This window comes from Catharus ustulatus, chromosome 3, assembly GCF_009819885.2.
Source record: "Catharus ustulatus isolate bCatUst1 chromosome 3, bCatUst1.pri.v2, whole genome shotgun sequence".
Taxonomy (NCBI): Eukaryota; Metazoa; Chordata; class Aves; order Passeriformes; family Turdidae; genus Catharus; species Catharus ustulatus.
The window spans coordinates 19,223,004-19,236,371 of record NC_046223.1 but is presented as its reverse complement, the minus strand read 5'-3'; the positions used below and the strand labels follow the sequence as shown (position 1 = coordinate 19,236,371).

General features: G+C 42.8%; 2 protein-coding genes across 2 annotated transcripts in view; one reads left to right on the top strand and one right to left on the bottom strand.

Moving 5' to 3' along the window:
• Positions 1-2,387: 2,387 nt before the first annotated feature.
• Positions 2,388-7,161, top strand: DEGS1 (delta 4-desaturase, sphingolipid 1). The gene is made up of 3 exons (XM_033053946.2): positions 2,388-2,569; positions 3,310-4,052; positions 6,130-7,161. Exons 1-3 carry the CDS (start codon positions 2,488-2,490, stop codon positions 6,274-6,276), a joined length of 972 nt encoding a protein of 323 aa, XP_032909837.1. The 5' UTR covers positions 2,388-2,487; the 3' UTR covers positions 6,277-7,161.
• A 5,392-nt stretch (positions 7,162-12,553) lies between these two features.
• Positions 12,554-13,368, bottom strand: part of NVL (nuclear VCP like) — a 38,245-nt gene continuing 37,430 nt past the window's right edge. Inside the window, exon 23 of the mRNA XM_033053943.2 lies at positions 12,554-12,806. Coding sequence (XP_032909834.1) covers positions 12,762-12,806 — 45 coding nt within the window. The 3' untranslated portion in view covers positions 12,554-12,761. The remainder of the gene's footprint in view (positions 12,807-13,368) is intronic.

Below are 13,368 nucleotides of genomic sequence, written 5' to 3'. Positions count from 1 at the left end.
GGACCCTCCAAACCTGGGCTAATGGATGTAACAGGTGAAAGTGCTGAAAGAAGAAAGATTTCCTGCTTAACAAGATAAATTTAACAGATTAAAGAACAGATGGAAACAAATGGAACTTTGTCAGTTCCTGATACTCAGCATTGCACGTTAATCACCGAATTCATTAATGCTGCAGAGGATGCCTGCGTTTAGGTTCTTAAGGTAACAGGTAACACAGAACTGAACAGAAACTTAGTTGCTCTTACTCAGATCTTCTAACAGTGAATTGGGAGAGCACTAGGATTGCCAAAGGAATTTGTAACGTGAAGAGCCTCTTGAAAATAGGGTGATGTAGGATACAGTGGAATGTGTCTCAGCACTGGATTCTGACTCCTCAATGTTCCTGATAGTTTTAGGAGGGTAGCTAGCAAATTACAGGGATAGGTTGTTAGTTCATGAATAAATAAATTCAGTTTGGACTATTTTACAGCAACTTGTCTGCTAGTTGTGAACGATTCTGTTTGACTCCAACTGCATTTCTGTGCTACTTTGCACTGTACCTGGGCCAGCTCGCTTGTCCGTGTGCTCTCCACTCTTGCAGTTCTCCTTTCTGGATCTCACCTTCCTCATTCTAAGGATGCAGTCCTGGCTTTGGTTTACACGTAAGTGAACATTCCAGGATTTTTGTTCAAGCTTTGTGCCAGCTGAAGACGCAGTAGGTACTGTAGGTACTGGATCTCACTGTCTCTGGAATGAAAAATGTCAGATACAAAAACTGTTGGCTTTCTGAAGACCTAAAAAATCTGGATTTTTTACACAGACTGCTTAAACCAGACTGATTAAATGCAGTAATTAAATAGGAAAGACACTTTGCTCTCCAGTACACTTGGGCAATTGAATTGTCCAAGGCTTCCTATTTAATATAGAGGTTTTTTTTGTTGTTTAAACCTTTTTAAACTGCTCTGGGATGTTTAGTTTATAGATCTGGGATCTTCTGTTTAATTGCCCTACTGAAATTCGTGACCATTTACAAATCTGTTGGTAGTGCTGTAAGCCTGCCTCTGTGTACTGAACTGATGTGCTGTCACTCCTCCAGTACTGTCACTGGCTGCCACACTCCTCCTTTTGGCAGGATCCTTCCCATGGATGAGGAGGCCTTCAGCACAGTGGTGGATAGCAGTGCCAACATTTGAACTCCAATCAGAAGGGAACGCTATCAGATAAGTTATATGTGGTGTTTGGAGTTCTGCTGAGTGAAACACTTGTGACCCTGGCAATTCTGCAGTCAGTGGCTGCACTGGCAACCCCAAAGCTTCTTGGTTTATTGTGAAATGGTCACTGACCAAAAAGTAAACCTGGCAAGGTCAGTGCCTCAGTGAAATCTAGACATCTGCTTTGCCTCTTACACTGCACCAGTCTTGACAGTCTGCACAATTCTAATTCTGTGGCTGAGGAGGGAAAGGTTGAGCAAACCCTTTTCTGTGTCTCACCTGCATTTTTCACTTCTAAATCCCACCCTAATGTGCACTAATTAAAATGCATGCAAACCAAACTATTCACAAAAGCATTCCGTTTTATGGATCCTGTGCTTTGTCCACTACTTCACATTGCAAACATTTCCAGGTAGGGATTGAATTTCCCCTCCAATAGCCTTGTTGCACCTGGAATTTCCAGCAGCTTGTAGGCATAAGCCTTTTGTACTCGTTATAACAGTAAAATGTAAATGATGAATCATAACCGTGAGATACTAATATTACATGAAGAGATAAGGTATAATTTACTTTGCGGTAATAGCCTCCATTGTTTTTATCACTACTGCTGATTTAGATTAATTTGAGTGGATTTTTGATCTACCAATTAAGATTATTATGAGTGGACAACTAAAATTCCAGAGAAGTAATTTCTACGTAGGATAATCTTTCTCACTGAACTGCCCACAGTCTATGTTTTATAACAAATTTATGCAATGACAGATTAAATGGAGGGAAGTTCACAGAGGAGTTTGTCAAAGAAGTTCTTCAAATACCTTTCCACAAAAGGAAGCGGAGACTTTGGTGCAGCCGCTTGGCGCTGTAGCTCAGCCGCGTTAGGGGTCTGTAAGCGCGGGGTCACAGCGGGACAGCAGCGCAGGGAACGCGGCTTGAGGAGCCCGCACCGCTGCTCCCGCTGCCGGCGGCCCCGCTCGGAGGGCTCCGAGGGTTCTGAGGGCACCGACGGCTCTGAGGGCTCCGAGGGTTCTGAGGGCACCGACCTCTGAGGGCTCCGCGGAATCTGAGGGCTCCGAAAGCGCCGATCTCTGGGGGTTCTGAGGGCTCTGAGGGCTCCTCGTTCCCCTCAGGGCCGCCCCGCCCCGCCGGCAGGGGGCGCCCGGCAGCCGGCGGCGGCCAATGGGCGGCGAGGGCGGGGCGGGGGCGTGGCCCCGGGCCGCCTCCGCCGCGCTATAAAGTGCGGTACCGGGGGCTCCGCGCAGCGGGCGGACAGCCGGGCGGGGGATTTTTCCCTGCAGCCATGGGGAATACTGTGGCTAGAGAGGATTTCGAGTGGGTCTACACGGACCAGCCCCACGCCGACCGCCGCAAGGAGATCCTGGGTGAGGCGTCGCGGTGCCGCCGCTTTTTGCCGCGGGCTGCGTGGCGGAGCGGGGGGGAGGCACGCGGGCACCCCACAAGATGGCCGCCCTGGCCGGGGGGCGGCGGGGCCCCGGAGCCTCCCGGCGGGGCGGCTGCGGTGGGGCCGGGCCCGCGTACGTGGAGGCGAGAGCCGCCGCCTTGGCGGCGCTGGCGGGGGAGGGGAAGGGAAGGAGCGGGGGAAGGAGCGGAGGAAGGAGGCGGGGGGCCGGGCCGAGGCGCGGGGTGGCGGCGGCGGCCCGGGCTGCCCTCCCGAGCGGCGGAATGGGAGCCCGGGCTGCCCGGCGGCCCCGGGCCGCTCCCCTGCCGGCGGGACGGGCGGTGAGGCGGTGTCTGGGGCCAATGTGCGCACAGGGCACCGCGCTGGCGGGTAGCGGCATCTGAGCCTTCTGGAGCTCTTCTGAATTACGGATGGGTTGTCGGCTCAGAGCCATTTCCTTCCTGAGGAGGCTGGATGAGGTACTGGTGCTTGCCATGTACGTGTCTGGTTGCTGAGCAACGTAAAAGTGCTAAAATGACTTGATTCCAAATGATTCATTACAGCAGTAAATATCTCAAGTGGCAAGGTCACGCGTTTTCATTGCATTTGCGGACAACTCGTAATTGGGACAAAGGGAAAAAAAAGTGTAATCTAATTGGGATAGTTAGCTGTGAGGAGAGCTTTGAAATAACTTCTTTTTAATTTAATTTTTCCCCCGTCTAGCTAAACACCCAGAGATAAAAGCATTGATGAAGCCAGACTACAACCTGATCTGGGTGGTTGTGCTGATGGTTCTGGCACAGCTGACTGCATTCTATCTGGTTAAAGACTTGGACTGGAAATGGGTGGTCTTCTGGGCTTACGTTTTTGGAAGCTGTATTAGTCACTCCATGACTCTGGCTATTCATGAGATCTCCCACAACAGTGCCTTTGGCAACAGCAAAGCCATGTGGAATCGCTGGTTTGGAATATTTGCCAACCTCCCTCTTGGTCTGCCCTACTCCATATCCTTCAAGAGATACCACATGGATCATCATCGGTACTTGGGTGGTGATGGCATCGATGTGGATATTCCTACCAACTTTGAGGGCTGGTTTTTCTGCACCCGGTTTAGGAAGTTCATATGGATTGTTCTTCAGCCTTTTTTCTATGCCATTAGACCTCTTTGCATCAATCCTAAACCCATTACTCGACTTGAACTAATCAATTTATTGGCTCAGCTCATCTTTGATGTGGTGATATATTATTTATGGGGAGTCAAATCCATGTTTTACATGCTTGCTGGTTCAGTACTTGGTCTTGGGTTGCACCCAATTTCAGGACACTTCATAGCTGAACATTACATGTTTTTAAAAGGACATGAGACCTATTCCTACTATGGGCCACTTAATTTGCTCACTTTTAATGTTGGCTATCACAATGAACATCATGACTTCCCCAATATTCCTGGCAAGAGCCTTCCACTGGTAAGTTAACTTAAAAGGTTATTGCTTTTTCTTAAATTAAGGCTTACTTTAACAAGAAAGTAAGGTAGAACACTGACAGAAGAATGGAATTTGGGAGATTAAAAAGAAATAAAACCTCACAATATAAGTTGAGCGATAAAGGAGGTAATTGTTTAGCATTTTAGTGGTACCCTGAACAAGCTTCCAGTTTGCTGCTGCTCAGTCCTCTTCCATAAATGGAGAGGGGAGGGAACGCATGTCTTATGCTTTGCACTAACTTTAGCATTCCGTAATTACAACCTGTCTTCTGAATTCTTCTTTGTAAGTATGCAGAGAAGTAGTTAAGAGGTTGCAGATAACTCTGGAGATTTGTTATCTCTGTCATTGAAACGTTAAGGACGGTTTTGTAATGTGTGCCTACCCCTCAGTCTCTTACCAGGGACATCCTCTGGTGGGGGAAAGAAAGGGTTTGAGGTACCGTTAATGTTTGTTGTACTGTTGACAAATGTTTAATTACTTCTCTAGTCTGGAGCAATTCAGTTTCGTCTAGCAGGAGCCTTTGAACCCTAAGCTGTACGTTGGCAGTGTAGGACAGGCAGAATTAAGAGTTCTAAACCAGGACTTAGACCTGCTATGCCTGCATGAGTAGCAGAGGTGAAGTTTCTCACTTCAGCTTTTGCTTACTACAGGCAGGAGCTTCTGTTTCACAGTATCCGTGTTTCCCAATTGAAGCATGGGAACACAGGCTTTAGGGTTACATCTGAATCTTCAGTTACAGCAGCTGTGGTGTTGGTCTTACAGCTTTGTTATTGCCTTTGGCAATAGTGAGACCTTGTAAGATCATACCTCCAGTGAGGTCTGAACTTAATTGGTATTTCTGTTATCAGTGGTGGAACTGCAACTGAAATAACTGAGCCAGCACTGTTACCAGGGCAGGTAGATCTTGCAGTTGGGTTGTTGAGGCTTTGTGGGTTTTTTGTTTGGTTTTAGATAGATGATTGCTTTTAGTCATAGATTTAAATCTTTCAAATACAGCAAAAGTTGCTTTAACTCCCCTTTGATACTCGGGTCTGTGCTGTAAACCAGCATTTCACTTCTTGGACAAGTACCTTAGCTGTAAGTAGGGCATGAATTTTTCCAAGTATTTAATTCTAGGGGTAGATACCCAGTTCTGCTGCAGGACTCGTAATCCACAGCTCTGATAAGAAAACAAAGCCTTCTTTTGTAACAGTGCAGTTAATTTGTTTGGATTGGACTCTGCTGTGTGCTAAAGATCCCTAAGTACTGAACACTTGATTCCTCAGCACTGGTGAGCTGAGAGTTACTACTGTTGAGTAAGAGCACATTGCCTAGGTGCACTATTCTGTAGTGTGGTGATGGGTCAAAACAAGTTTTGCCTTCAAACCAGCCATGTAACACCTTGGGTTTGTTTGTTTTTTATATGGATTGATACTATTCTTTGGACTAAAGCTACGGAATTTAGTGAAAAATCCTTTTTGTTCTGTTCATGGTTTTAAGGCTTTAAGTGGTTGGCCCTAAATGGCAGTACAGGCACCTAACTGAACCTGCTGCTCTCAGTTTAGATAGTGCTCCAGTTAACAACTGAGAACAGTCTTTGGAAGCAGTTTATATTTGTTCTTTGGAGTCTGTCTTCAGACACAAAATATTCCTCAGAAATAAAATGCCCTTTTTTTTTTTTTTGAGTAATGAGATTTGAAACTTAAATTTAAAAATAGCTGTGCTAAACAGCTCTTCCCAGAATTTAAAACATCCTTTTTACTGCTACTTGTGTATCTGTGAGTCAGCACGGAACTGAGTCACTTCCAACAGCAACCAAACTACTTGCTTTGTGAGCCCCCATCAGCCTGTAGGTAGTATGGTGAAGGGACTTAGTTCAGTTTGTTCTGGCCAGCTCCAAAAACTTCACAGATTTACTTAATAACTAGGGAATTGCTTTTTCTTTCGAGGAATGTTCACATTGTGGCAGAAGTGGCCTTTCCTGTAGGATCTAACCTGCGCTGTTACACACTGAGGGTTGTAAAGCTGTCACAACTGATGTTAATATAACCAGTAAATAAACCTCATATCTCTCCTTCAGGTGAAGAAAATAGCAGCTGAATACTATGACAACCTGCCCCAATATAACTCTTGGATAAAAGTACTGTATGACTTCGTGATGGATGACACAATCAGCCCATATTCACGCATGAAAAGAAAATTAAAGGGTGAAGTGAAGCAAGATTAAACTTCTGGCAACCAAAAAACTTTAAAATGTCTGCTTGCTTTAAAGTGGCTGGTATAAAGGTTTCCTGCTTAAGCTGTTCACCTGTGTCCTGAATTAAGATGTACAGCAACATAGCAATGCATCCTTAAGGATTTGTAGCAGACTCCTACCAGCTATAACATTCCTCACAGCTCTCAGATTCATTGGTTTAATGTGTCTCTGTTTGCCTAAGGATCAGTGTTATACATATAATGCAAAATCACTTTGTTACAGAATTTACTTTGGTAGGTGTTAAATCTATATAAAATGTCTGGCTCATAACAGTTTAAAAGTTCTCAATGTAGTATACTGCCCTCAATGTGCTATTTAGATGGCTAGTTTTAAAATGCTGTACTTACTTGTTAATTCTAAACAAACATGATTTGTTAACTTAAACACTCTGTTGAAAATGTTTCCAAACTGATGGTTGGAAGAACTAAATTTGCACAGAAATGTTCAGTCTGCTTTTGTTTAAATATGTGTCATTTGAAGCAATGCTTTAAAGTTCCAATTTTCTACTGAGAGTACCTCAAAGGAGCAATTTATGAGAATGAAACTGGTATCTTTGAGATGGCTTCTGTGACTTCTTTGTTAAAAAAAAAAAGTGGGGAATTCATGGGTATTGCCAACTCAAAGGGAACCATCTACTGCCTGATTTGCTTCTGTTGGCATGTGGTGTGAGCAGGTGGCATTTTGGTAACTTAATATATCTGATGTGGGGTTTCATGTTGGAAAAATCTTGTTACAGAGTTTGGAGGTTTTCTCTTCTTTGAAGAAAAATTTCTATGTTACTATGTTTTCAAATATAAATATTTGCACATATTTGGAAATTTGGCTTCTATGGAAAAGTAAATGGATTGAAACACATTCTATTCTGGCGAACAAGTCTTGCTACAACCACTAACAATACTGCCTATTAGCACATTAGTCATTTGTGTACACAGAAAGGTTGTTAAATAATCTTGTTTGGTTTTTTTCCCCCCTAAACCTACAGTGCCCTCCATAAATACTTGTCCTTACATATTAAAATGTGGTGAGAGGTGGTGATATCAAACTTCCTGCTTAGGAAATTGTTCATTAGGAACAGATAGACTTGGCTGGACAGTGAAGAACCTTTCCATATCTCAGCACAGTAGATTTGCCTTCTGCCCTCTAATGCATTGATGATGGCTTTAAGCAGTCAAAACTGGCTACACGTTACCCTTAAATCTCAAATAGTGGCTCTGTGATATGTTGTTCTTCATTAATCTGATCGATGGAAGCTGAGGAAGGTGGAAGTTGTAGCTGCTGTAACTGAATTTTAGATGCCCCAAACTCCTGTATTTTGGGGTGTTTGTTGTTTTTTTTTTTTTAAAGGTGAGTGCCTGGAAAGATTGTACTGGTCCATCTTAACTTGGTCTCGACTGTGGTGCTGTTTTAATGTGTGTTCTGTTTAAGTGTGGGCCCTTATCTGTGGCTAAGCAGTAGCAGTGGTATGGAAGTCTGCCAGCCACCTACAGAGTGACTTCATTGTGCCCATAACCTGTGAGGTAGCCAGTGTGTTGCTCAGGGTGGAGTGTGATGTCAAAACAGACTTTGTCCAGTATTTTTACATGTAATTGAAAAGCAAAGATTAAAGTAATACTGGATGAATTTTTGATTGGTCCCCTTATGCTGAAGGACTTAAGCTTTAGAGAAATCTGGTATCTCTAAAGCAGGTTTGAGACCTTTTTCTATCGAGTGGTGATACAGATGACCTGTAAAGAATAAGTGCCTTTCCTCCCTGCTCACAGGAAAACTGACTTGGGTTGAAATACTTGCAAAGGCTTAAGAAGTTGCAAACCAGTTTCTTTTAAAGCTGCTTAATATCACTCTTCATTTCTGATATTATCTTTGGTGTTGATGATTTCTCATAGCTGGATGAAGGATGGAAAGTGTCTGTAAAGTTTTATGGCTAAGAGCTGAAGTTAAGAAATTCAGTTATCCTACATGACTATTTAAGATAAGTAGAGTTCAGAATAAAAATTTTGTAGTTAGTTACCTATTTCATGGAATTTGTGCTTTTAGACAGGGCTGAAGTCACCATCTTTCTTGTTTAAAGTTGCAAGTATTGCTTTAAGGTGCTCTGACTATGATTTTTCATTCCAACTCAAATTATAAATACATTATTTTCACTTCAGGAGGTACTGAACAGTGGAGAATTCTGAGGGAGATATCTGTGCTTGCCGCAATCTTTCTGAAACATCTGCTAATGACTATCTACTGGAGATCTATTTACTGTATTAAGTTAATCTGAGCCAGTGAGATTTAAGTTTGGATCTAAAGAATGGTCTGATTCTTGCAAGCATTGGTAATGACCCTTCTTAGGCACAGAATTCCTGTGTAATACATAAAAAGCCTTAGCAGCTAACATAAATAGTAAGAACTGCCAAAAGCACATAATTTGAAAAGTACTCAGCATAGTTTCATCCCTAAAAAAATTAGAAGCATTTCTGGACCCCTGGTAAAAGTAATTAGGACCAGCTGGCACTACTTGACTTGATAGATTCTAAATGAACAACAAATTTAAGTATGACTGGAGAAAGCATGGTGTTTACTCCAAAGGCATGATATAGAAATATGAAACACTAACATTGTTTTTAAAAAACACGTGAACTATCTAGTTATTGTTTTAAGGAATTAAATAATTTTCATTACTACAAGTAAAACTTACCTGGCAGAAGGGGCTTAGTATAATCTTTGAAACATTTTATCTGAAAGTTGGAGGGAGCTTTGGTAACTGGTGAAGAACAAATAAACCCAAAGAGTATCAAGAACCCTGATAGTTAAACCAATTGTTTTTTCTAGATCTGTACAGATTGAATGAGTTAACTTTGTTTCTACATGTTTATTAGGGTTAGTTCCTGTCACTTTGGAAAAGATCTCCATTATGGGAAATCAATCAGGAATCTTGACTGTCACCCAAGTATTTTAGTTGCAGTTAAATTGTGCAGAATTTATGCAAAGCTTTCAGAATAATGTGTAGTTTTCAGAATAAATTTCCTTGCATGGCTTTTAATGCTCTCTGCCCCCAATTATGTGGAGCTGCTTAAGTGGAATAAGTAATGCATCCTGGAATCTGATTGTGCTAGGCATTAGTTTTCCCACAGGACAGGCGTGGGTATTCTCTTTCAGAACAACCCTTGCCTCTGGCATTCCCGGTTTGCTGTTGAACCTGTCTGCTTCCCAACATTAACATGCTAAATGGGTGCATCTGTCTGGTTGCAGAGCTCCATGTTTGAGACCCAGGCCAGGGCTTCCCCCCTGGAACCAGAGGTCAGTTGAGACTTCCAGTTGTGTGTCTTGGAACTCCTCTGGTGAGCTCATTAATTGAGCACCTAAGTCAAAGGTCTCCAGGTGTTGAGACGTGGATCTGTTCATGGTAAGTGGCCACTGTCATGCTGAGGGCAGTGGCCTGCCTCTGCCTCCCTGACATTTATTCCTTCTATCAGATGAAGTGGCATGCCATAGCAGAATTTAAAAGCTGCTCATTCCTTCTTTAATGATGAGGTTCAACAGGTGATAACATCAATGCTGCAGACTGCAGCCTGCCCTACTCCTGTTGGGCTAAGAGGAGGAAAAGTGACTTTGAAGCAGCAACCTTGTGTAAGTAGTTTGGCACAGCTTTTGGAAACTGTGCTCTGTAATTTGGAAGTCTCCAAAGACTTACAGCAAAGCAAGTTCTGCTGTTGAGCTTGCACACTGCAAGGCACATGAGCCACTTCTGGGTCTGCCAGCCTTGCTTCTGCAAGGTCCTAGGGAAACAATCTGATAAATAGGTGTGCCTGCATTATGTGGATCTGCCTTTAGCACAGCAACCTGCAAGTCCATGCAACTATCTTTTCTCTAGCAAATCTTCTATTTCACAATCAAACCTGAAGTGGATTACGAGACTTTAGTGAGGACAGAGATGTGGAAAAAGTTTCCTATTCAGCCAAGAATGAAGACAGCATTTTTCTTTTCTCTTTTTAACAGGCCTCTGCACTGCTTCTGCCCTCTATCCATGCTTAAGTTAGCATCTGCTATGCTCTGGGACAGGCTCATTCTTGTGGTTTCAATATCTTGCTAGCCTCAGGAAAAGGGAGAGGAGAATGGCATGATGAACAATTTCTTGATCTTGTCACAACAGAAACAAGATGACTGGAGGCAAAACCTCGAGGCATGTCTGCTAGGAGGGGCGTAGCCGCATATGCAGAACAAAATATTTGTCTCTTTTGGGTGAAAAGGCTCGTTCCCATTTTCTGTGTACAAAGGATCTTTTCTGTACAAAGGATCATTGTATTTTTAGTGATACATACTATAGCCTAAGCAGAATTTCCCACAAGGAGCAGTGTGGGTGCAACACTCGCATGTGAGCAGGCAAATGGAATTCAGCTGCCTACCCCTGCCTGCTTCTTGCTGCACAGGGAGCCCAGACAAGGTGAGCAGACACTTGACTGACCTGGCTCTTTCTGTCTGTCACCTTAACTTCAGATTTTCTTGTGCATTCAAACCCTCCCACATCCTGCTTCCTCTGCCACCCATTACGAAGAATAATCATGAGCCACCTTGATGTTTTGTGCTGGCACTCTTGATGAGACTGTAGTGCTATTACTACTCTGTGATAGCATTTCTTCCCTGATCTTGCCTTTCAAATCCTACTTAGCTCTCTTGTTCCATACACGGGAGTATCGTCATAAAAGGAAAGGAACATTCTTAGGTGGATATGCCAGGGCTTGAGGAGTCCACTCCTGCCTGATCTCATCATTTGCAGCTATGCTCAAGTACAGTAGCTGGAATTTTCTCTGTATATCCACAAAGGAGAAATCACTTATTCTTTTCATTGGTCTATTCAGCCACTCCAGTGACTTGAATGTATCATTATTATTATTATACTGTTGTAGTATTATAAGCTGAGAGAACTGTGTTTGTGCAGCCTCAAGAAAACAAAGCTTAGGGAGAGAAATTAGTACCATGTTCCAGGGGTGGTTACAAAGAAGATGGAGATTCCCTTCATACAAGTTTGACATGGAAAAGATGAGCGGTAAGGGGTGCTTCCAATTGGAAATGAGAAAAACTATTCCACTAGTTGATTTTCATTGTGAAAAATCTCCCCAGGGAAGTGGTGGATTCTCCAAAGTCAGACACTTGTAAGGTTTAGCTGGACAGGGTGCTGGGCCATCATGTCTAGACTCCAGCCTGGTATTGATTGAAAATGATGATGCTTATCTTGGATTTTGGGAATCATAGCTGAAGCTTCAAGCATGTTTTACAATTAAAAGCAGGCACATCACCATCATCATCATCTGCTTTACATACAGGGACTTAATTTGTTAGTCTTATGAGTCAAAGTTTGAGTCACTGAGGCTCCAGCTTCCTTAAGAGAGGAAGGGAGTGTCATCCCATGTTAAGCAAAAATCCCACTGGTAAGAACAAGCTGTTGTTGATATTTTTTAATAAAGTCTGTGGTGGGAAGTTTCATGTGATAACCTTCAACATGGACCTTTGGGTAAAAAGGTGCAGCAAGATTTCTTGTTAGAATTTAAGATGTAAGGTACTATTCTCTATCAAGGTCAGTCTTAAAGTTAGATCTGGTTGTTCAGGGTATTTGTTTAAATGAATTCAAGTAGGAGATTAAATCATCTCCCTCTTAATGTGTTTAAATAGGTAGGGGGGGATGCTTACAGATTAGATGTTGCTTACAAAAACTATTTCATTGGGCTTGTAGGTTGTAGGCTCTGTCACTTTTCAGTGTTTTGTCTTAACTTGGATACTTTAAGAAAAGTAATTAAGAAGCAGCTTGTTAAGCACCTCTGAACTGTTTCCTAGGTTGAATCATAGTATCATAGCACTTCTCCACTTTCCAAACTTTACTCTCTCCTAGGTAACCCTCCCAGCTTTCCTTCTGTGGGCAGTTTATTTTGGTGAGGTGGAAGGAAGCTGTTAGCAGCTCTGAGAACCTGTGCTGGCACAATCATGTGTCACTGTACTTGGAAAATGCATGATTAATGGTGTGATAACATCCAGTGCAGCACTTTCCCAGCTCTGTCCTCTCAGCTTCTTTCAGTGTCCTTGTTCTGGAAAACACAGCCATTTTCTCTGATGATTGAAAACAGCTATTTGAGCAGTGTAAACACTTGGAAGGGTTAGCCTGTGCCTCAGAGATTGCTGATTCAGGGCACCAAATAAATCAGAATACTATTAGCTTTTTAGCACTAGAAGCAGTCATTTGGAAAATGCAGTTGGTTATAAGAAGGAAGCATGTATTTTATCTTTTATTCTGGAGGCAGTTAAATTAAGGATGCTTTAGAGCAGTAGGTTGTGATGACCTTTTTTCCAAATGCAGTATAAAAAGTTGAGACATTGATTTAGTACAGCTTCTTTCCAACCTGCTCTTGAAAACAGGCACAGGAACTGCAGAACTCTTCACCAGTGCAGAGTTAGTAGCTTTTGAGAATTGTCCAAATGTGTCAGCTGCACAGTGACCGACGCAGTTCTTCATACATTATTTGATCCTAACAGTGGCAAGAGAAAAGGAAAAATACCTCAGACCATGGTAAAAAAATTACACAATATTTAAAAGTGAGTGTGTATTATTTAAGCAAGTGAAACAAATCAGCTCTATGAGTCACTAGCTGCATTTTAGAACATTTACAAACAAAAACCTGAATAAGGCAAACCCCCACTAGCTTGGCTCATAAATGAGGTTCTCCAGGTGTGTAATTCCCAGAGGCCTCAGGCAGAGTTCTTACAGTTCCTGTTGCCATGCCAGGTTCGATGGCAGCTTCACTGAGAAGGCACTGCCCTCGTGGTCACAGGAGCTGCTGAACTGACACTTTTCTCCCCTATCTAGTTCTGCACAATGGACAGACAAGATCATCCTTTGCTAGTCTAACTTAACTGTTCCTTAACCCTTTTCACTGGACAATCAAAATGAGAGTTTTGAGGAGCAGAGTACTTCCAATGAAATAACTGGCTTCAGAAAGTGATGTCCGTCCACAGCTTTAAGAATTGTTGTTTATCTTGAGTCAACCAATTAAAGCAAAACAGAGATGTGTATGGAGTAGGATGCACTAC

What these genes read in the sequence shown, in the direction of transcription:
- DEGS1 (XM_033053946.2), top strand. Translation starts at nt 2,488, where the DNA reads ATGGGGAATACTGTGGCTAGAGAGGATTTCGAGTGGGTCTACACGGAC. An exon ending in CCGCCGCAAGGAGATCCTGG is followed by an intron (nt 2,570 to 3,309) that starts GTGAGGCGTCGC and finishes TCCCCCGTCTAG; the next exon opens with CTAAACACCCAGAGATAAAA. An exon ending in CTGGCAAGAGCCTTCCACTG is followed by an intron (nt 4,053 to 6,129) that starts GTAAGTTAACTT and finishes TCTCTCCTTCAG; the next exon opens with GTGAAGAAAATAGCAGCTGA.